The following is a 21,708-nucleotide window of genomic DNA, read 5'->3' on the forward strand; positions in this document are numbered from 1 at the left end:
CTTTCACCACCTTAGACATGCCGAAGACACGACGTTCGAAGCCTTCAGTAGAGGAAGACGCAGCTGCACCACGTCCTGACGAGCAACCGGAGGCTCCCTCCGAGGAGACACCCGTCGAAGACGCCTCAGAATCGAAGCCCGAGAAGTCAGAAGATGACGCGGCATCCAAGGCGCGTGAACGACAGGAAAGATTCAAAGCTCTACAGTCCCGCGCGGTAAGTCATCCATCGAACGTGGAGTATCATCCGGCGCGTGTTTCGGGAACTGACTCAAACGATAGAAATCCGCAGCAGAGCGAAACCTCAAGGAGACCGCGGCGGAGACCCAGCGTCTAGCCACCGACCCAGCCTTGCTGCATTCGCTATCTCGCAAGCATGCGTTTGCCTCACATAACCTTTTAAAAGCCGATACCGAAGCTGCAGGGGAGGATTTTGAGCGCAAACGTGCCTGGGACTGGACAGTGGACGAGTCGGAAAAATGGGACAGGCGCATGGAGAAAAAGCAGCGCCACCGCGACAATGTGGCATTCCAAGACTACACCCAAGATGCGCAGAAAGTCTACAAGAGACAGATGAGGGAGCTAGCGCCGAACCTGGAAGCCTATGAAAAGGAAAAGATGGCCGCTATTGAAAAGGCTGCCGCCAACGGTGATCTGGAGATCGTGGAGACAAGCGATGGAGAGATGATTGCCGTCGACAAAAACGGCAGCTTCTATTCTACTGCGGACTCGGTTGGTTTCACCGACAGCAAGCCAGACCGCGCCGCTGTGGACAGACTCGTCAGTGATCTGCAGAAGGCCGAGGAGGTGCGTCTGAAGAAGCGCAAGGAGCGCCGTGGCGACGAGGAGGCGGATGTCACGTACATCAACGACAAGAACAAGCAGTTCAACCAGAAACTGGCTCGGTTCTACAACAAGGTATGCTTGGCCCCGTCGCTGAGATATGCGCGCACTAACGTTTCCATAGTATACTACCGAAATTCGAGACAGTTTCGAGCGTGGAACCATGATTTAATGCGATCACGAAAACGAAGATATAATACATGTGCCGATGTCAAGCAGACTTTAAACGAGGATTACCCCAATGCAGTTGACCTAAAGCATCGACTTCCTCCAGGCCTTTGTTGCCAGCGCCTCGATCTGTTTTGTTCCCACTGCTCCCTTTATGGACTCATCCTCCAATGCCTCGACCACCGCATCACCCACTACATCGACTTTGAGAGGTTTCTCGGCCATGGCCCCCAGGAATCCAAGCTTGTTCCCGAGCAAGGCATTGACCTCAGAAGCAACAAAGCCGCCCAGTGCGATTGGCAGTGTGAATTTGCGACTAGAGTCATACATGAAACTGGGACGGATGAAGATGCTTCGGAGTTCGGGAAGGTTGGAAGCGATGGTTTGTTCCGCTTCTCGTTTGGTCGTGATATACCTGGCGGGCAGTATCGGTGCCCCGGCGGCGGCAGAGATGTAGACGAAGGCGGGGACATGTTCGTTCGACGATTCCTGGGCCAGCGCAATAGCTATCCAACAACTTAGCTTTTGTCTGAGAATCACAAACTCGGATTGACACGTACCGGAATCTCTGTTCATCAATTCATAGGTCAATTGCCCGTCCTTTTCTTTTGGATGTAGCTCCTCGCCCTCGGTCCTTGATAGCGGGTTTTGGCTCCCCAGCTTCGATGAGCTGAAGGCTCGCTGCAGGCCGCTCACGACTGGTTCCCTCCCTTGCACCACACCCTTGTAATCTGCCTCCAAAAGGATTCCCATTGTATGAACGACAGCAGAAGCGCCGTTCAAGAATGACTTATAGCTTTCGGGTTTCAACATATCGGCCCTTGCCCACTCGACTGAGCTAGCCCAGCTCGGACGTTCGCGCGAATCTGTAACAGTCTCCCATCGTGGTTCGCCGGATCGACTGCAGATCTGAGCATTGGGAATCCGGAGCTCCTGTTGGAAAGGAAAACACACCTTAATGAGGTTACCGACCAGCCTCTTGCTGCTGCCGATTTACAGATCCTAGAGCCTGGTGGGCTGGTTAGCAGCGTGGCCTGACGGGCATGGGAGTTTCGACAAACCCAAGAAGCCACTCCCTCCTGCAACGACCAATCGTTTGGCAGCCATGGTGTAGTGTAGAAATGGAGAAAAAAAGTCAAGAAGAGAAAACGCGCAGCGAAGCTCTGGTGATTTCATGCCATCATGTCACGTGTGCGGGAATGCTTGTCGCGCATAAATTCCACTCTTTCTCTCCAAACACCTCTTCCCTCCAACTCAACAAACAACAGATCAACTCTGCTATCCAACTGTGCAGTATGCCGTCTGCTCCGGGAAACAAGCGCGTCAGGGTTCGTGTTCCACCCCTCGAAAGCCGAGACAAACAAGCTTACCGTCAGTGTCGTAGGGCGTCTCAGTGTACCGACCATTCAGTATGTCCTCATCGTGACTTTAGCCAACCAAAACCTAACGATCGATCACAGTATTTGGAACCGAAGCGCAACCCTTCGATCCAGAGAAAAAACCCGCCAACGCGCCAGTGGACCACACACACCAATGGCGCATCTTCGTCAAGGGCGTCAACGACGAAGACATCTCCTACTGGTTGAAGAAGGTACAATTCAAACTCCACGAGACCTACGCACAGAGCGTGCGCACGATCGAGCAACCGCCCTTTGAAGTCGTCGAGACAGGCTGGGGTGAATTCGAGATCCAGGTCAAGCTGTACTTCGTCCCGGAATCGAACGAGAAACCCCAGACCCTGTGGCACAGCTTGAAACTGCACCCGTACGGACCCGATGCAGAGGGGATGCGCGAGCGCCGCGAAGTGGTCGTGAGCCAGAACTACGAGGAGATTGTGTTCAACGAGCCTGTTGAGCCTTTTTACGAGATTCTCACCGGAGGTCCTTCGGGGGCACAACTGCCACGGGGCAAAGGGAAGAATGCCAAGCAGATGGCGCAGAGTCGGACTGCGGAGATTCCGTTGACTGAGAGCCCGAAGAATCCATATGCTCGGACGACGGAGAATAGAGAGATTGATCGGTTGGGCGAGGCCATTAAGACGGTTGAGCAGATGACCACGGAGGAGAAGGAGCGGCTTGTGGAGCGGGAGAAGAGATTGGCGGAGTTGCGTGAAACCGAAGGTGTTCCTGCAATTACGAAGAAGAGATGATCTATCGTGCTGGGTTCAGTCATGCATCATGCGGAGTCTGGAAAGAGCACGAATCACGGGCAACATGGTCCGACTTGGTTTGTGCGGAGATTCCAAATCATATTCTGAGCACCGAAGAGGACAGAACGTGAATGGTGCCACCTGAGAGAGGATCTTCCATCTGTCTGTTAATCATGATCCTTTCATGGCAGGTACAATTGGAAGCCACAAGGCTGACGAGGTGACGCCCCTCAGCTTGTTCGCGGCGTGCACCAACCGCGCGACGACTAACGCCGCGAGTTGGCTCATGGATATGAATCCCTTCTCTCAGCCGCTCAGTTGTTCAACCACATCCAGTACGAGCATGCCCTGAGGCCATGTGCACTCCGCTAGGTACGGGATGGAGGATTTGCTACCCTCGTTCAACCCCTACCAAAATATGACCGTGATCTATTGTGTCTGGGACTGAGACATCCTGAATTTCATGTGCTATGTGGCCTTTTCCTCTTCATAGAGCATCCATTTTCGTTGTAGCTAGGGGTGCCATACTAAGCAGCACACAAATCAAAGCGATGAGTTATGTGCTAGACTAAATTCTCGAGTATTTCATACTTTCAATCAGACGGTGTCAATAAGAAAATCGCACATATATGCAAACCAAAAGGCCAAATCATAAACATCCATCCCGCCAGCAAGACTCTACCTCCGTCCAACAAATCAAACCAACTCTAACACGTCGCCGCTTTAGTAGTATCCCTCGTCTGCTTCAGGAAAGGAATCAAACTAGTTCCCCCAGTCCCATACAACCCCGTCGGATTCGTCTCATTCTGCGCCCCGGCACTGGGCGACGCGAGATTTACTCGATTACTTCTCGCTTGCTCAACCGGCGCGCGACTCCTAGCAGGAGTAATGATATACCTGGACACGATCTGGATGTGCGTGTCTCGGAAAGCGCTCAGCGTCAGGACCGCAGCATTGTATGCCTCTTTTGCCGGGGAGTCTGCATGTGAGCTCATGATGAAGGATCGGACGGTGGAGAGCGCAGATAGAGTTTCGAGGAAGCGTCTGTGTGGCGCGGGCATGTATTTACGCATTTCCTAGGCGAGTTAGTTAGCGCATAGTCCCAAGTGAAAAGGAAGTATAACTTACCTGGATATACCCCGTTCCCGAGGGCCGCATCTCCGCCGTAGCAGAGTGATTCACACCCAGAAAGATATCAAATGTCTGGATTAACGAGCTCTGTGCATTACTGCCTCCACTATATTGATGCCACTCGCCATGGCCAGCACCAACATCATAGAACACGCCATCCGGCAGGCCGGCAGTACTCATATTCTTGCTGCCGGCAAGGAACGGGCGGAGCTGATGGAAAAACACTGCGGGGGCGCAGTGCTCGTACATGCGTTTTAGGATCGCATTGAGTTCGCGCAGGCCGTCTGTGAATCTGCACAGCAGAGCGGCAAGCCGCGGAGCGTCGTGCGCGTTCGCCGCGGCGATGGCATCGAGCATCAGGGGTACCAGCTTCGCTCCCCGGGCTTCGATGGCGACAGAGATAACAATGAACCATTCTTCGTCTCTTGTTCCTGTGAAGGAGGTGAGGAGGGAGATGGTGTCTGGGTTTGTGAGCTCGGACTTTGGATCGGAGCTTTTGTAGTTCCAGAGCGTTAGGGCTGCGTATGTTGCACAGGCGGGCAGTTCGAGGTGGGAGGAGATTTCAAGGAAGGGTTTTGAAATGCATGGTGGTAAGACCTGCGTTACATCGTTAATATAGAGACAGGGTTGAAGGTAAGGGCTGGCTCACATCTTTGGGTTTCTCGCCGCCCCAGATATAGGCGTGCGTGAGGAAACCGAGGACGACGTATGCTCGTCGCCACTCTGGTTCTGTTCGGAGGTGTGATGGGGAGAGGATGGGGAGACTGTGTATGAGACTGCGGATCTGTCCGGTCTGGATGAGATGCGGGAGCTGGCTGGCGAGGTCTTCCCATGGGGCAAAGTAGGGCTGGGTGAGTTGCGGCAGAGGAAGACCGTCCGGGAGGAAACCATGCTCTGTTGAGATGGCAAAGTCATCGAGATTGATGCTAGGAGACAACAGCATTGTGAAGGGCAGAGTGATAATTTGCCAGGATCAAAGATAACTGAAACCTTCGTCGGTGGTGATAATGAGATATAAAGAACGACAGAGTGAAAAGTCGAGGAAACGATACGTTTATATAAGTTAAGTTTGCGAGATATGCGTACGCTTGCCCTATTTGAATCACAACGGCTGTTTAGAATCCAGGACCGTATTGCAACGGCGGCTGGCATCGGCCCCGTTGATTTGCCAAAATATCCATCTATACAGGGCCGGATCACAATTCCGGGTTCCGCCTTCGGGTCCAGTATTGATCGAACCGGGCTTGAGGCGGGTGGGTGTGATACCTGGACCTGGTAGTTGGGAGATAGAGTTAGGGTTTCAATTATTGTTTGGTCATTCCTTCAATATCACCCAATATCACAATATCACATTCGATCTTCAAGACAAATAAATGGTCGGCAGACGTGGCCAGTGACGTCGTTCAGTCCCTGTGGGGACGGATCGTACACGGAAGCGGATGCGTATTCCGGGTTGGGCTCGAAGGTCGAATGGAATGCGCTATAAAAAGCTACGGGCGGGGGAGTGTGTCGCCTGTGCATTCCTCTACGCTTCTTCTTACCAGTATCACCTGAATCCCGTCAAATTTGTTCATGATGAACGGTGTCAACGGTGTAAAGGCGCCCAAGCCTGTCTTCCCTGCTGAGGCAGCGTCGAAGGAGTATGCAGCCTCCCTTGATGCTGCAGACCCTCTGCGGGACTTGCGCGACCAGTTCATCATCCCGTCCAAGGCGAATCTGGCAACGAAGAAGCTCGCCAAGCCAGGTAACGCCTGCCGCCCGCCTTGTATTGGAATATCGGTCTGACTGACCGTTGTTTGTCCCAGGATTATCGGAGGACTTGAGCATTTATTTCTGCGGCAACTCTCTTGGCCTGCAGCCCAAGGCTGTGGCCAAGTATATGGAAGCACAGCTGGACACATGGGCGTCCATCGGCGTCCGTGGTCATTTCAATGCCCTTGAAGATTCGCCGCTGAAAGAGTGGCAACTCCTGTCCGAGCAGGCTGCGGCGTCCATGGCTAAGATAGTCGGTGCGGCGCCAGAGGAGGTTGCCGCCATGGGCACATTGACCATGAACCTTCACTGTTTGCTTGCCAGCTTCTACAAGCCGACTGAGACGAAGCGCAAGATTTTAATGGATTGGAAGGCCTTCCCTAGTGATCATGTATGTTTCTCACCTGGCCGATAGAAAACTACTAACATCCTTTTCAGTACGCAATCGAGTCGCACATTGACTGGCATGGCCTCAGCTCAAAGGAGAACATGGTTCTCATTGGCCCCGACGAGGGCGAGTATGAGATCTCGACGGAAAAGATCTTGGCCTATATCGACAAGCACGCCAGTGACGCAGCGCTCATTCTCTTGCCTGGCATCCAGTACTACACGGGGCAGCTGTTTGACATACCCCGAATCACCAAGTACGCCCAAGAACGCGGCTTGACGGTCGGCTGGGATCTGGCCCATGCGTACGGCAATGTCGAGCTGAAGATGCACGAGTGGAATGTCGATTTCGCCGCCTGGTGTACGTACAAGTACGGCAATGCAGGGCCCGGTGCGATGGGTGGAATCTATGTGCACGAGAGGCACGGGCAAGTAGACTACAGCGCTGGAGAGGACGCTCCGAAATTCCGGCATCGATTGACGGGCTGGTATGGTGGTAATCGGTCGGTGCGCTTCAAGATGGACAACAGTAAGTTCGCCTCTTTTCCGTTCAGGACCAACAAAGCATTGACAAGTCCCAGAATTCAAGCCAATCCCCGGTGCTGGAGGCTTCCAGGTCTCCAATCCCTCAGTTATCGACCTCACCACGCTCTGCGCTTCCCTGTCTGTCTTCGATCAGACATCGACAGCCGCTCTGCGCGAGAAGTCTCTGAGGCTGACTGCGTATCTGGAACACCTGCTCCTAAAAGACACCACGGAAGAGACTCGCCAGTTCACCATCATCACTCCATCAGATCCCCATGCTCGGGGTGCTCAGCTGAGTCTCCTGCTCAAACCTGGACTTCTGCACACCGTGGCCCAGCGCCTTCAGGATGCAGGAATCATCTGCGACAAGCGAGAGCCGGATGTCGTCCGTGTTGCTCCTGTGCCTTTATATAACACTTTTAGTGAAGTCTGGAAGTTTGTGGAGGTGCTCAAGGGTGCGTTGGGAGAGGGAGCTGCTTCTAAATTGGCTGATAGCATGGCGTCTGCATCTATTACTTCTAAAGCGGCATGAACATAGCATAGCTGGAGCATGGTGTTGTATGTCGTTATGAAAGGAATACAAATACATTGCACAGATCCAAAGCTCTAGCAATAACAAGCATAGCATTTAGATGAAAATACGTATTTTCTCTTCTAAAAATTTCCTATACTATCCCAGTTCTCCCCACTGCGCAGAAACTCCTGTCCTTGGGAGAAAAAATTCGTAGCAAGAATAGAAAACTCATCATTCGAGAGACTCAAATGCTGCGGTGAAATCACCGAGCCCACCGCATAGTCCTGCACGCCAGAAAAAGTGGCGTTGGCACCAAGCCCTCCAGCTCGAGGACTGGGACGCTCCTCTTCATGAGTGATCAAACGGGTTGGTTCCGGCAACGGCGAAGTCTGTGACACCTCTGCTGCTACCGGTGGGCGTCCTGCATACAGCGAATCGCCGAACAAACGGCGAGCAGAATCCGCATCGCTGTTGGAGGAGTATTCCAGGATCTCCCAGAAGCGGGAAAGGTCAATGAGAAGACTTTGGTTCTGGGCGCCTGGGTCGGATTGGTAGGTGGCTGAGACGGCGTCTTCTAGTCGCTGCAATCTATGGGCCTGTATCTCACACATTTGTCGTTAGCTAGAAATCACAATGTTATTTTCTCGGGGTACATACCAATCGCGCCATATGTGGCCACCTCTGACCGATCTGTTGCACGAACTTGACGCATTTCGTAAATCTGTCCCGTTTTTGTTCCCGGATGGCTGGATTCTCGGTAAAACTCAGCTGCAGTTCGATGGTTGCCACCACGGCAGCGCTGTATCCCAGCAGGGGATCCGACACCAGGAACCTCTTCTCCTCGAAGAAGTTGATGAAATGGATAATCCATGTTGTGTGCGAGGATATCAAATCGGAAGTATGCTGGAGGAAGATCTCGGGGATACTGCTCCGAAAATTTCGAAGACTTAACGAGAGCAGAAGCGGATGGTTCAGCAGGCATAAACTGGTGTGGTACATGAACTGGTTTAGAAACCATGGGCCCCAGTATTCTCGGTGGGCTTGTAGTTCCTCCGGAGATCTGTCGCCAAGGTTGGCTGGCTTGAAGCGGTGGGTGTAGGGCATCCGTGTCTCGAGGTCCATTTGCAAGGCGATAATCTTTGAATATTCGGAATGGGGAGACCACGGCGGGACGTTGCTCGGCCGTCCGTGTAGTCGCACGTATCGTGCAGTTCTTGCGAATACTTCGCTGAGCATGATCACATAGGCAATGATGCCTTGATCTTGCATGTCGCTCCTGCGTATCTCCAGCGCCGATGGTCCGGGCGAAAGAAGCCGTGCAGGTCGGCTTGGGCTTTCCGGGTAAGGAAGACCTCCAACTTCTGGAGGGTCTAGAATGGAAAAATCACCACCATGTAGTCGCTTGAGAAGACAGATACTCCAGTAACAGCGTCTTCGCTCTTCGCGAACTATATGACTTGTTGTAGAACGCGCATCAGCGCCGAGATTGGCACACTGGGCAAGGTTCATTGCAAGGCTACTGTGGATGCTGGAACGGTGCGTATTGCCATCTGAATGGGGTCTCATTAGCTGTGCTCAAGGAATGACAAGAGAGAAAGACTTGCTCGTAAAGTCCACCAAGCTCAGGAGACAGAGACACTGAAGGGTCGACAACTCCACTGGGCCCTCGGAAACTCTTTTCATAACCAGACCCCGAGCCACTTCGGCATAGCCATTGACCAGATTATTTAAATCATCAGTCCTTTGACGAGAACGATCCGAGAACCGAAGACTTAGTGCCAACACGGTATAGATAATCTCGACTTCGCGAGTTTGCAGACTCGCAAGAAAGTTGCCTCGATGGAATAGTGGAAGAGGCTGGGAATCACAATAGAGCAGATACAGTTCCGCTACTGGGAGGATCTCCTCCAAAGGTGGTAAGACGATAGATGGGCTTGAACGAGATGGCTCTGGCCCTGCCAGATACGGCTCTTGTGCAGTTATCTGGGCGCCCTTGTCACTATAACATGTGAAATTAAATAAGTAAACGCCAATATCAAGATGCAAGGCAAACGTTCGCACCCTAACATATCAAGAACTTGCCCTAATTTGCCTTCCATATTTCGCAATCTGTCATCCTACAACTGAGTCAGTTATGGTAGAGGATGAAGCTAGTGAATTTCAAAGTACCAATGCATAAGAACCACGTGCGTCTGGGGCATTAGATCTCGAGATTTCCTCCGGGGCCGTAGAGCGACGCCTTTCGTCCGCATACAGACATGGCTGGCGCAGTCGCGCACACAGAGAGCAGACCGGCTGCTCTCCTGGGCATTTAGCTTTCTTGCGCCTGTAGATTCAGTCAGCGTAATGATCCGTAGTATTTGTTTAAGTGGAGCGCCATACCTGCAGGGCTCGCAGGCTTGACGGACCCGCTTAGCAGGCCGCTCAGTATTTGCTGAATTCATTTCATCCATGGTTAGTAGAACAAATGGTCAAAACGCATCATCCCCGGCACTGGCAGCCATGATCCGAGTGTTTGACGCGTGGCAGACCTTGATGCGTAGTCGTCGAGATGATCATTGTTGGCGGCAAGCCTCCATGACGCAGAAGAAGATAGCTTTGTATCAACCGATTATTCCCGGGCTTCTCCTCCTGGGGCTTTAATAGGCAGAAACATCCAACTATTGAAGGGACAATTCCGCCGCCTAAGAGGAATCGACAACTGAAAATGATGACTCAGCATCGCTTGCGGCACAATAATAATGCAACATCTGAAGTCATGACCTTCGCTTCGCTCAGTGACTTGAAGCTGATACTTTAGATAAGTGCCAATCGAGTAACTGGCTGCAGAAGTGGAGTAGGATGGTAGATTGGGAATAATTTGGGGTAAGAGAAACGTACATACTACACAGGCCAGCAGCGCGGCTTAGATCCAATTCACAGCCACCCCGCACGAGGTTGAAAGTAGCTCCCGGTATTCATAGTGTGTATGGGATGATTTGCTCTGATTTGATAAATTCGGGGAAATGATATATTCATTACTGAAGATTTGGATGGCAATTGTATGGTGCAGCATCATTTAACGGTTGATTTGGTCGATATATATTTTGAAGATCTATGATATCGGCCTAGCTCCTGAATTATGTCCGGTTTATAGAACTGAATATGGATCGCGGCCCTATATCTAAACGGAATCCGAACATATCAGGATTATCTGTTTGAAACATGGGCTTGGGTATCTGTACGACTACGACAATGGCGGAGGTTGATCCCACCAGAGATATGATCGTGCCCGGTACGCTACAATCAAAGGAAAACCGTGCCAAGATATCAGGAAACAAAAGAAAATCTTTCTGATTTTAGTGTAGAGGCAATGGCTAGAGCATCGGCGCTTGGATTGGTTATATACAGCCCAAATCACCCATGCCTGCCACCCTGTCTAGCCCATTCCCCGGAGTAGAAATACACCATCAACAAATGCAAGTCAATTGCGACTGCAAGTCTGAGAAATCATCTATTTCTCACCGAACCAGGTCTTGTGGCCCTATTAAAATGGTCAGTATTTGTGGGTAACATAGATGCGAGCAAATGTTCATTTGCTCGAAGTCTAAGGAGGCTAGGCGGAACTAACCAGAACCATGCGGCACATGGCGTAGGTGGTAGCTATAACCTGGTCAGCGGTGTGATCATGGACTGTCCAAGAGCAGGGTTTACTCACCAGCACCCAGACCGTAGATCGAGATCAGGTAGGGGTAGACGAGGTAGCCGGAGCGGGAAGTCTGGAAGACAGCAAGATTCATGTCAGAATATTGCCAGTGCCGAGATTATTGTGGTATATTTCGCCTTCGGCGGGAGACGGACCTGGTACCATTGACGCTTGCCATCGTGGCTCTGGAACAGACGCTGGTAGTAGGGAACGCGGTTCTCGCGGAACACGAACCTGTGGGACCAGAAAAGAAATCATTAGCATTTAATATCAATTGAGCGAGAGGAGGGTGCAGCAGTGTTGAGCGTCAAGCTCAATTGAGTCGCGATGACCTCGGACCGGAATTCGACGGTCGGACGCCCTCAATGGGGGGTCAGAGGGGGCATTGTGTGCGACGGAGTTGCGCGGGAAGAGTGGGAGTGAACGTACCCGGCCATGCGAGGGGCGGTGCGGAACATTTTGGCGGTGGTTGGAGGGAGACGGTGAGAGAGGAGAGCGGGCGAGCGTGTGGCAGACGAGAGAGCGAAAGCAGATGAAGTCGGTGGTCCTCGGGGGAGCTGGCACGTGACTGATGAGTCAGACGACTGCCTGAACTTGATGGCCAAGAACCAGACGGGACAGAACGAAGGGCCAGCTGAGCGATGGTCTTCGTCCAGCGTCAGCGAATTCTCTCCTCATGCGCCCGGCGCTTCTTCGCTTACTGAAGAGGCCGTCCTCCGTCTCCATCCTGCAATCCCTCGCATTAACTCCCACTGGAATCGAGCAATTGGATTACACGCATCGGTGCTTGCGATGCCAGTCGCGGGCGAATTCGCAGCAGCCAGCGCAGGTCGATCATGCTGGGAGCCATAATGGTGGAGTACGGCGCTCAAAGAATTACCCGACACATCGTACAAGACCGCCGATGAGCTTTCCCGTCCACGAGATTGAACCCACGGGAGAGATCGAGAACGCTGTGCCTACCTTTCACACCGACAATCTTGAAGCAAGCAAATACACGACAAAAGACTTGGGACTACGGCCGGAGGCGCTCGAATTTGAATCAGATATTGGTCACACCAATGACCTAGGAACACGTCTCGTCGACCAGCCGGAGAACAGAAACAACTTCGACTTGTGGGAAGAGCTTCTGCGGTTTCGCCAGCGCCGCTATGGGGATAAAGGGACGGTTGATATATGGGAGGCCTTGACAGTACGGGTGGATGGAGTCTGTCTTCCCGTAACCGGGCCGCGCGCAGATTTCTTCTGGAAGAGCTTTGTGGATCTTGGGCTGAAACGGGAGCTTCTCCTCAAAGAAGTTGTGAGCTACGCTGTCAGTCTCTGTGAACGGGAAGGCGATTGCTGGTCCCAACTGTACGAACGCGTTGTGGGTGGGCTCCTCGACCGCGGAATGTCGAACCAGGCCGTTGAATACCACCGTCAGCTTCAAAATACCCACTTCAGGAACCCCGATGACTTGCTGAAGATTCTTCCGTTGGCTCTATCTCCATCATCTTCCGCCAGGACGCTCCCGATTACCCTGAACGGATTCCAAGAAGAGACACCCTCTCATCCCGGAATCAAGGCCTTCAATGATATGTGCCGTACAACAGATGGCCATTCCATCTGGTCACCTGTGATCACGACATTCTTGCGGCATGGCTATGGGACCGAGGCATTTAAGATGCATGATTTTTTGGTCCAACGCGGGGACCATCCTCGGAGTCTCGAGGAGATGCAGCCGTTGTTGAATTGGGCGTACCATATCTCGAAGAAGAGAGCATATAAGCGACTGCAAGAATATGCCGATCAAAGGTTTCTGGCTGAGACATCCGCTGAAGGATCAGAGGAAAACGCAGAGAATATACCAGAAGAAAAGCCTCTCAAGGACGATATGGGCGCCCGGTTGTTCGCCACTCAAGCTCTCAATATTGAAACTATCATTGCTGGCCTAAAAATGTTCGGCGTCTCAGCAATTGGTCCACGCACGCTGCGTGAGATGGCTGCGAGAGCAAAGGACAGCCACGATATTCTGGAGAAGCTGAAAAAACTCAAGCAATCTGGCATCTCAGTGGGAAACAGCGTCTTTTCACAGTTGATCCAAAAGCTGGCAGCGCAAAACCGCTCTATCCTCCTTTCCGACCTTCTCTCTAGCGACCAACATCCCGACGCGGTGGAGGACGCCCGCGTGCAGGAGTCGCTTCTCGTTTCATACTACATCGCAAAGGACTCGCGGCAGTACAACTTGTCATTGGCCATCCTCACGGAAATCCTTCCAGACGGACAGAGCCTCTATGACGTTCATTTTCGAAAACATGTTGCTGCCGCGGAATGGCGTACGGCATCCAAGATTGTGGATGAAATGACTCTCTGTGGCAAGATCATGAGCCAGGACAGCATGGAGTTTATGGTCCAGCAAGCTCTCACACCTCGTCGGGTGGGACACCGTCCACCCACACGTCCAGGAATTTCCGACCGCGATGAGGTTCTTTTCGTTTTCAAGATCCTGCAGCGTGTGGTTCCCGCTGGGACCAACGTCAGTAGCTCGATCTGGGTGGAACTGCTGAAGCGCCTAGGCATGGGGCACTACTGGAGCGAACTGCAAGAATGCTGTCGATGGCTGGCCCGTCAGTATGGGCCTCATGCAGAGCGGTATCAACAGCTTTGGGCGAACCGTTCTCCCTCCCGACCAGCCTCACTGCGGCCGAAGTATGGCGGAGACCAACTCATGCTCGATCTCATTTTCAGCCCCAAAATGCAATACGCCATTGTGGAATGGGGCTTTCAGCAGCGCATCCATCCCGAGACGAATCCGCAGCAGCTCGTTCCGTGGGTGCGTGGCATTCTCCTCCTCCGAGAGCTGGAGCAGGCCGGTGTCCGACTCCGCGAAGCCTGGATTCGCCGCGCGTGTCGATCCCGCCTCGCCGTGCTCTTTAATCAACCTGGACTCTCTGCGCGCCGCCTCAACCGCAGAGTGCGCGAGTCCAACCTGTGGAGCCCGGAGCGGTTGATACTGGATATTTTTCGCGCCTGGGGCAAGTCGTCGCTGTTTGGCGGGTTGGAGTCGAGACCGGAGCTCTTGGCGTATCCGCACCGGTCGCCCTTGTCGCTGCGCCGCACAGCCCGGGTGAAGTGGAGAGGACCATACGTCAGGAGGAAATATACTACTTTCTAGGCAGCGTGCGATGTACATAGATCCGCATCAACCATTATCGATAACAGCCCTCTCCTCGCGTCCGAGTGTTTGTTTACTTGGCCTACGCGGCCTGAACAGCAAGAATTCCCTGTCTGCAATACGCTATTTAGCATAGCACATAATAATAATCCGCCGTCCTGCGTAATTGTCCTTCTAGGCAGTGTCGTTCTTGCAGGCCCACCCGTCTGAAACCGCGAAATAAAAATAGTTGAGACGGCAACGCGGCCTGGACCCAGTGGGGATCGCCACCTTTAATTCATTCCACCTCCCTTTTAACTGTTCGTCGACTCCCAGTATTTCCTACATCCCTCTGTGTTTCTTCTATACCTCAGTGCAATCAATAAACAGACCATGCGCGCCCTCCGCCTTCTGGCCCTGCTGCCCTTCGCAGCAGCCGCCCACCTTCACGCCGCACGCTCCTCCACAACCGCCTGCAACAACTCCCCAGCGCTATGCTCCAAGTCCTACGGCGAGATCACGCATCTCGGCGCGCATGACAGCCCCTTTGTGCACAGCTCGGCGACGGGCAACTCATTGGCGGGCGACCAGTATGCGACCCGTGGTTACTCATTCTCCGAGATTCGCAGACTGACGCGCGGCACCACAGATACTACGACACCACGACACAGCTCGATTCCGGCGTTCGGCTGGTCACGGCGCAGGTGCACAAGAGTAATGGCGAGTGGCGGTTGTGCCATACTCTCTGCGAGCTGATGGATGCTGGGCTGTTGAGCACTTGGCTGGGGAAGATTAAGGCGTGGTTGGATGATAATCCGAACGATGGTGGGTAACTACTATTCTCTGGTAACCAAGGGGCAAAGCTAACCAGCTCATCATTTTTTAGTTGTCACCGTGTTGCTGGTCAACTCGGACAGTGCAACCGCGTCCGAACTGCACGCGCAGTTCCAAACCGCCAATATCACCGACTACGCGTACGAGCCCAAGTCGTCGAGCTCCGCGCCATCCTCCTGGCCCACGCTGCAGGAGATGATCGACGATGGCAAGCGGCTGGTGACCTTCGTTGCATCGATCGACGCCTCCGAGGAAGCGCCGTACCTGATGGACGAGTGGACGTACCTCTGGGAGAATCCGTACGACGTCTCGTCGCCGACGAATTTCTCGTGCGTGCCGAACCGCCCCCTGCCGTGGCAGGCGACATCTCTAAAGCGCTGTCGTCGGATCGGCTCCCGCTGATGAACCACTTCCTGTACTCTGAGGATCTGTCGTTCATTGGGGTCGAGTATCCGAATGCGAGCTACGTGTCCACGACGAACGCGCCGTCTGGCGGCGTGGGGAATCTGGGCAGCACGGCGACGAAGTGTAAGAGTGCTTGGGGTGGGCGCCAGCCGACTTTTATTCTGGTTGATTTCTTCAACAAGGGCCCGGCTATTGATACCGTCGACAGCCTGAACAACGTAACCAACGCTGTTGGCCGTCCTTCGGGTTCGGCGTCTAACTCGACGCATTCCAGCGCTGGTTCGACGACGGGTAACGTGTTCACAGCCCTCGTGCACCTGGCCAAGTCCGCTCGCTCGGGCGCCACCCCGTCCATTGGCAATTGGGTCTGGGTTGGTGGGAACTGGGGGAGTCTTCTCGGTGGAGGGATCTCCTTTTAGGAAGGGTTCGTTTTATTGTTTTGTCTTTCCGGCTTTCTTCATGTTCTCTTTCTTTTTGTTGTCTCCTTGGAGCACGGGTCTCAGGATATGGACCGGTGCATAGAGTATAGCTCCGGGTATTGTTATGGCCACTTGGGATCAATGGGGGATTGGACTGGCGTTTGGTATATGGATTAATGGATTCCGGCTGGATATTGATGAAAGCGCCTGGTATTTTGTTTTGTATTCGTGTAGACGAATAAGGAAATGACCCATCGATATAGCTACATTTACTCTTTACCCAGCAGCTGCCGGACCTTATTAACCTTATCCTCCGCCGTCTGCAATTTATCAGTCCTATATGAATAAAAATGTTAGAATTTCTCTTAAGGTCGCGCGTCATAGATAGATAAGATCAACACAGAACAAAAACGCACCTCGATCCAGATCGAATATCCGACTGGATTCGCACAACCCCCTGCTCGTGAAGGAGGGTATGCGCCTGTCCGATCACCTGATGAACGCGGTCCCACGATCCCTCTTTAGAAGCCAAGTCAAGTTCAAGTGGTCAGCAATTAGCGGGGCATGTAAGAAAGCAACCAAGCAAGGCATGCGTGCGTACCGAGTGTCGTGCCCGCCGAATGCATCGTGTATTTCACCCCAGACTGCTCGATCAGGCGCTGGACGTCGGCGACCTGAGCGGAGACTGAGGGGGAGGATGTGCCGATCTGGGGAAGGGATTATTAATAATTGGTGAGTGATGACCGGAGATCAAAATGAGATGGAATTATTACCGGGATCAGGCAGAAGTCGGCGGTGCAGTGGGATGGCGTGGGAAGGGAATTCATGCTGAAGGTGAGGCTGGGGGTGAGGCTGAGGGAGAAAGGAACAAGCTGATTGCATCCAATAAATAAGTGATAGGATGACGTGCACTAAAACGGCGCCGGTGATGGACCCCGGGGTGAGCGCCACTGATCGACCGAATCTTCGCTAAACCCTGTCTTTTCTTTCCTGTGTCTTTTTCTTCTGTCCTTTCTGAAACCACAAACCAGGGGAGACACACATCCGCATTCACTCATCCTCCCGCCGCGGGGGATCGGCGCAACTCCAAAAACCAACTCCGACGATCTTCTTGGCCCCTTCCTTATCATTCATTCATGACGTGCATGAGCGATCCTGGTGGCTGCTTGTCATGACTTAATTTCCCATCTACAATATTATTCTGACCGTCCACCTCGGCGATTCGCTTCTTTCGGACCGGGGGCAGACAAGCTATGCTCTTGCGCGCCTCGCTTATTCTGCTCGCCACTCCGGATGACCAAACCCCATCCTTTTGAGCTCCCCGCGGGGATTCAGCTCCTCTACCTCGCCGAGGGCGGCGCCAATGTCATTTACCGCTTTGTTTCGTCTGCGCCGGCCAAGTCCGCGCTCGCGGTGAAAAGATCGCTTTCCACCGCGGGTATCGAGACGTGCAGTCCCGTGCCTCCTCGGCTAAGAGGGAAATTGCTGCGTCTGCGTAAAGAGACCAGGGCCGATATTCCGTACCAGGAGACCGTGCGCAATTTCGACAATATTATCAGACCGCTCTTCAGGCCGGAAGAGCTAGTTGATCAGACTCTAATCCGACTGCCCGAGGGGCTGATCCAGCGCTGCAATGAACAGCTCCGTCTTGCGGAAATCAACGGTCTACGCTCTTCAAAGCGCCATGGCGGCTATCTTTGTCTGAATGAGCCCTTTGGTCTTCTCATCACCGACATGACCGCGGCAGACGACCCTCGAGCCAGCATGGCCGAGCTGAAACCAAAGTGGCTTACGCAGTCGCCCTCAGCGCCCTCGACGGCACGCCGGTGCCGCACGTGCGCGTTGAGGGAGATGAAGGATCACGACTCACGGAGTGGGCAGCAGACAGACCACCATCGATCCTTTTGTCCGTTGGATTTGGTCTCGGAGCAGTTCGAGAATGTGTTCCGTGCAACGGCATTTATCAAAGGATGCGGGGATCGCGCGCAGCTAGCCCGCATATTGTACCGCAACCCGACTCTTCTGAAATTGCAGTCGCATCAGAAAGCCATGAAGAATGTCGGATTACATGGTCCGCCGCCACAATCGCGGGAGGTGTCTGTTGCGATGACGCTCAGGGATTGTACGATGTTCATTAAAGTGAGTCTGCTTGGGTCTGTGTTTGTTGTAGTCTGACACATGTACAAGATTCCCCGTGACGACAAAGCCCCCGTCGAAATCCGCCTCGGCGATCTCGACATGAAAGCTGGCCCAGGCGGCAAAGCCGAGTACTGGCTGGATGTGGAGACACAGCTCATTAACGGAGGCTGGTATCGAGGCGTGAACAGCAGTCAAGAGCGTAGCGAGTGCGCTCTGCAGAGCTCGAGGAGATCTACTTCCTCGACATAAATCGCCTTTTCTTTCGTTGAACCTCGTTCTTGAATTGATACGGGCCGGCTGACACAGGCCCGTCAAACTGCACTAATCTAGTTCTCTACCCGACAAGGTAAACGTGCTTGGGAGAGATGTTTATTTTGTATTACCCAGTAATGTTGTTTATACTGCGATTCAGATCGATGTCTTTGGGTGGTTCTCTGATTCTTGTTCTCTGGATTATGTTTAATGGGTGGCTGTCTGAGTTTATTCATATTATTGTTATGAAGTATCTATTGACTATTCCATACACCTTCCAATGGAATATTTCTATCATTTTTCTTAACCTTTTCATGCACGAACACTTGTTCATCTCATTTTAGACCTCGAGTTGTATAGATCGACAGCCCTTCATTGCTGCCTCAGGCTGTAAACATGACTCAAAACAACCCCCCTCTTGACTCGTGCGTGTGGTGTAACTCCTTGACGAAAGCGACCTTTACCACCAATCCTTGATACAAAGACATGCAGCCAGGAATCGGTATTGGCGTTTTTGTTTATAATGCCGAAGGCAAATTCATCCTAGGCAAGCGACAGGGGAGTATTGGCGCAGGTCTGTCGAGGACCTAAAGCAATCGTATCTTAGCTGACACATTTATTTCAGGAACATGGGCGCTCCCGGGTGGACACCTTGAAATTGGCGAGTCATTTGAAGACTGCGCGGCGCGGGAGGTGCGCGAAGAGACGGGCCTGGATACCCAGGGCCTGGAGTTCCTGACGGCCACCAACAGCGTCATGGCGAAGGAAGGCAAACACTACGTCACGATCTTCATGGGGGCCTATCTATCCGACAAGAGTGCACAACCCCAGGTAGGTTTAGGACATACTGCTCTTGTTAGTTAGCGTTTGATACTCACAAATCGCAAGCTCCTCGAGCCTGAGAAGTGCGCGGGATGGGACTGGGTAAGCTGGGACGATCTCCGCGCAGATGGCGAGAAGGAGATAGCATCTAACGAGCTGGGATTGGATGATCGACGGCTTTTCCAGCCTATCCTGGATTTGATGCGGCAGCGGCCGAAATTTCAAGCACATCCAAACAGGTAGAAGTTGGAGCAAACTGGCTACACAAGACATCGATCCAATCTGTTGTTTGATCCATCATCTGAATAGCTATTGATCGAGTCAGTTATTCATGTCTATACTCGGGATTTCGGATAGTATTTCACAAAGATACATCAATGGAATATTGATTGCGGTAGTGAAACAGAAAGTTGATGGCTTGCGAAGAACGAATGACCTTGGCAGTGGCCTAATTCTAATTCCCGCCAATCCTTCCCCGCGTAGGGTGAATCCTGAGAGTCACTACAACATATTATTAGGCGTAGGTGAGACTGTCGGCCCGCCCTGGCCCCAAGAAGCGGAATAATCGACGTGCGTTCAACAAGCATGGCTTAGAGGCTGCCACTATTTTTAATTTGCATGGTAGATAGGAAGTTTTACAATGCCGCTGGGCCATCTCCGGCCTGATCCAATAATAAAATAGTCATCACTAGTGGCAAGCATGCAAGGCTATTTGTAAACACATATGCTACTTCGACAATTCAACTCGCACCAAAGATCCAGTCCTCCACAATAACGGCAATGATGACAATCTGTTCCATAGTCAGTTCAGATTGGTGAACAACCTATCGGAAAGCTTACCAGCGACAGGTCCACACCCGGAGTAACGATCACATCCAGTGCAGGCCGATACCCTTGGCGCGAACCGCGCATCAAGGCCAACTTTTCATTATGCTGGATACTTTCGCGCACCTCGGCGACCTTCCGATCGCCATCCACAATATCGAACAGTGCTAAGGCATTTCCGTGTCGCTCGACCTGAAGCGTGAGCTTCTTCTCCTGCTCGCTCTTGTTGTGAATGGCTGCTGCGTTCTCAAACGTGATGTTAAAGTTGCCGGCCGAGGCCGAACTGAGTGACCACCGCGGTGTGCCCATGGCTATACTGCCATTATTGCTGCCGGGCAACGAAACGGACCAGATATTGGTGAATGCAATCCTGCGATGCAGCTCGAACAAAGGCAATCCCGAGGCGTCGCGGAACTCGCGACATGATCGATCATTATATTTCCTTCCTGTCACGGTAAATTGTGGCGATCCATCTTCATCTGTGATTCTATATGCCACCGCCGATTTGGGGCGGCCTTCTGGCCGGAGCACGAGGCGGGTTTTCGAGGCTGCAATAAGTTCCTTGCGAATCGCGATATGGCGCACTGGAGATCTTAGGGTTTTACGCGGCTTCCGGGAGGATACTTGGGCTATGCGATGCTCGTAGTATGCAGTCGTCATTTTGTTATCGTAGTTGGGAGTTGTAAGAGGAGCAATGAGGGGCAGCCTTTATATCTGCGGGGTTGGGTGAATAGGTGAAATGGCGTGAGGCATTTGGATATCTTAAGCGATAACTTCATTGGCTGATGCTGTCTGTGCAACCCCTCCGAGTAGACAGCCAAGGGACGCCTTGCACGCCACTTTAAACGAGGTTGTGGCTGTGTAAGATACGTGATGAGACAACGATAATTACTGCGATGGGTTTATTTTGATGTAGCTGCCCCCCTATGTTTGATATTGTATGTTAGATAGTCTTACCATTGTCTTGGTCTAGTAAACCAATCCTCCGACTTATGATGAGGGCGAGTTACAGTTAGCGCTCTGTCAACCTGTGTGCATACTCTCGCGCCCCCGCACCTATTATTCTCTCTCTTTTCTCTCCGACAAAAACACCCCGTAGCGGAAGTAATTTGGTTTTATGCTTCACATATGACGCTCCCGCTCTACATCAGCCCTTGCATTCACATTCCCCCTGGCGACCTCCATCCGCCGCCACACGAACGGCCACTCCAAATCCAAATCGAAGGTCCCTTAAGTCTCGATACAAAGGCTCCTTCCCAATCTAACATGGCGTTTACGCATGGGATACTCAGACTTTCCACAGCCAGCGGGTCCGGAGCTGGCGAAGTCGGCATATCAACAAATATATCTGCGGGATGTTTCAGCTTACCTTCCTGGTGACCTGGTTATGCGGGATGAGTATTTAGGCTGGGTAATCAAGGAACCTCCTCCGTTTACGTGAGTATATACATAGCTATATTTCTCTCTCTAGTAAAGATCACTTTCCACCTTTAACTAACCCGCCTCTAGAGAAAAGGTTGCTTGAGGATAGAAAGATTCGAGATAAATTCAGGCACTGCTAACGCCTCCATGGATATTGAGTGGCCTCCCACCATGTTCCCATTGCGTCAGTTGATTGGCAGGCAACCTACTGCACCTTAGTTGCCAATGGCGAGGTGTCTAGTCTTACAAGCTAAACCCTCCAGTGTCAACTTGATCGAAGGTCCTCTAGTCTCGATTCAAAGCGA

At 52.4% G+C, this 21,708-nt stretch overlaps 13 protein-coding genes across 13 annotated transcripts; 7 read left to right on the plus strand and 6 right to left on the minus strand.

Moving 5' to 3' along the window:
- Positions 1-17: 17 nt before the first annotated feature.
- On the plus strand, positions 18-1,013 carry N7474_001249 (pre-mRNA-splicing factor SYF2; the record flags this gene model as incomplete). The annotated part of the gene is made up of 3 exons (XM_057192664.1): positions 18-215; positions 281-916; positions 966-1,013. The coding sequence occupies 3 exons, from the start codon at positions 18-20 to the stop codon at positions 1,011-1,013; spliced, it is 882 nt and encodes a 293-aa protein (XP_057057617.1).
- Positions 1,014-1,093: 80 nt separating this feature from the next.
- horA (ubiquinone biosynthesis protein COQ11) lies at positions 1,094-2,116 on the minus strand (the record flags this gene model as incomplete). Its single annotated transcript, XM_057192665.1, has 4 exons — positions 1,094-1,515; positions 1,570-1,910; positions 1,964-2,018; positions 2,071-2,116. The coding sequence occupies 4 exons, from the start codon at positions 2,114-2,116 to the stop codon at positions 1,094-1,096; spliced, it is 864 nt and encodes a 287-aa protein (XP_057057618.1).
- Positions 2,117-2,304: 188 nt separating this feature from the next.
- Positions 2,305-3,158, plus strand: yaf9 (YEATS domain-containing protein YAF9; the record flags this gene model as incomplete). The annotated part of the gene is made up of 3 exons (XM_057192666.1): positions 2,305-2,337; positions 2,394-2,418; positions 2,470-3,158. The coding sequence occupies 3 exons, from the start codon at positions 2,305-2,307 to the stop codon at positions 3,156-3,158; spliced, it is 747 nt and encodes a 248-aa protein (XP_057057619.1).
- A 707-nt stretch (positions 3,159-3,865) lies between these two features.
- Positions 3,866-5,232, minus strand: N7474_001252 (indoleamine 2,3-dioxygenase; the record flags this gene model as incomplete). The annotated part of the gene is made up of 3 exons (XM_057192667.1): positions 3,866-4,234; positions 4,287-4,886; positions 4,939-5,232. The coding sequence occupies 3 exons, from the start codon at positions 5,230-5,232 to the stop codon at positions 3,866-3,868; spliced, it is 1,263 nt and encodes a 420-aa protein (XP_057057620.1).
- A 632-nt stretch (positions 5,233-5,864) lies between these two features.
- N7474_001253 (kynureninase) lies at positions 5,865-7,485 on the plus strand (the record flags this gene model as incomplete). The annotated part of the gene is made up of 4 exons (XM_057192668.1): positions 5,865-6,033; positions 6,095-6,432; positions 6,480-6,957; positions 7,010-7,485. The coding sequence occupies 4 exons, from the start codon at positions 5,865-5,867 to the stop codon at positions 7,483-7,485; spliced, it is 1,461 nt and encodes a 486-aa protein (XP_057057621.1).
- Positions 7,486-7,607: 122 nt separating this feature from the next.
- N7474_001254 (uncharacterized protein) lies at positions 7,608-9,920 on the minus strand (the record flags this gene model as incomplete). The annotated part of the gene is made up of 6 exons (XM_057192669.1): positions 7,608-8,063; positions 8,125-9,017; positions 9,105-9,466; positions 9,529-9,584; positions 9,637-9,793; positions 9,850-9,920. The coding sequence occupies 6 exons, from the start codon at positions 9,918-9,920 to the stop codon at positions 7,608-7,610; spliced, it is 1,995 nt and encodes a 664-aa protein (XP_057057622.1).
- A 1,040-nt stretch (positions 9,921-10,960) lies between these two features.
- On the minus strand, positions 10,961-11,610 carry N7474_001255 (cytochrome c oxidase subunit 7; the record flags this gene model as incomplete). Its single annotated transcript, XM_057192670.1, has 5 exons — positions 10,961-10,990; positions 11,078-11,109; positions 11,165-11,225; positions 11,308-11,386; positions 11,582-11,610. 5 exons carry the CDS (start codon positions 11,608-11,610, stop codon positions 10,961-10,963), a joined length of 231 nt encoding a protein of 76 aa, XP_057057623.1.
- Positions 11,611-11,828: 218 nt separating this feature from the next.
- Positions 11,829-14,306, plus strand: N7474_001256 (uncharacterized protein; the record flags this gene model as incomplete). The annotated part of the gene is made up of 1 exon (XM_057192671.1): positions 11,829-14,306. The coding sequence occupies one exon, from the start codon at positions 11,829-11,831 to the stop codon at positions 14,304-14,306; it is 2,478 nt and encodes an 825-aa protein (XP_057057624.1).
- A 372-nt stretch (positions 14,307-14,678) lies between these two features.
- Positions 14,679-15,943, plus strand: N7474_001257 (uncharacterized protein; the record flags this gene model as incomplete). Its single annotated transcript, XM_057192672.1, has 3 exons — positions 14,679-14,875; positions 14,935-15,114; positions 15,172-15,943. 3 exons carry the CDS (start codon positions 14,679-14,681, stop codon positions 15,941-15,943), a joined length of 1,149 nt encoding a protein of 382 aa, XP_057057625.1.
- A 269-nt stretch (positions 15,944-16,212) lies between these two features.
- N7474_001258 (thiamine-binding protein) lies at positions 16,213-16,770 on the minus strand (the record flags this gene model as incomplete). The annotated part of the gene is made up of 4 exons (XM_057192673.1): positions 16,213-16,279; positions 16,360-16,462; positions 16,545-16,650; positions 16,717-16,770. The coding sequence occupies 4 exons, from the start codon at positions 16,768-16,770 to the stop codon at positions 16,213-16,215; spliced, it is 330 nt and encodes a 109-aa protein (XP_057057626.1).
- A 466-nt stretch (positions 16,771-17,236) lies between these two features.
- Positions 17,237-18,331, plus strand: N7474_001259 (inositol-pentakisphosphate 2-kinase; the record flags this gene model as incomplete). The annotated part of the gene is made up of 2 exons (XM_057192674.1): positions 17,237-18,082; positions 18,131-18,331. The coding sequence occupies 2 exons, from the start codon at positions 17,237-17,239 to the stop codon at positions 18,329-18,331; spliced, it is 1,047 nt and encodes a 348-aa protein (XP_057057627.1).
- A 489-nt stretch (positions 18,332-18,820) lies between these two features.
- Positions 18,821-19,399, plus strand: N7474_001260 (nucleotide triphosphate diphosphatase NUDT15; the record flags this gene model as incomplete). Its single annotated transcript, XM_057192675.1, has 3 exons — positions 18,821-18,908; positions 18,960-19,165; positions 19,223-19,399. The coding sequence occupies 3 exons, from the start codon at positions 18,821-18,823 to the stop codon at positions 19,397-19,399; spliced, it is 471 nt and encodes a 156-aa protein (XP_057057628.1).
- A 497-nt stretch (positions 19,400-19,896) lies between these two features.
- Positions 19,897-20,641, minus strand: N7474_001261 (uncharacterized protein; the record flags this gene model as incomplete). The annotated part of the gene is made up of 2 exons (XM_057192676.1): positions 19,897-19,947; positions 19,997-20,641. The coding sequence occupies 2 exons, from the start codon at positions 20,639-20,641 to the stop codon at positions 19,897-19,899; spliced, it is 696 nt and encodes a 231-aa protein (XP_057057629.1).
- Between the last annotated feature and the right edge of the window lie 1,067 nt (positions 20,642-21,708).

Source organism: Penicillium riverlandense (assembly GCF_028828495.1).
Source record: "Penicillium riverlandense strain IBT 135883 chromosome Unknown utg000001l_segment0_segment0, whole genome shotgun sequence".
Taxonomy (NCBI): domain Eukaryota; kingdom Fungi; phylum Ascomycota; class Eurotiomycetes; order Eurotiales; family Aspergillaceae; genus Penicillium; species Penicillium riverlandense.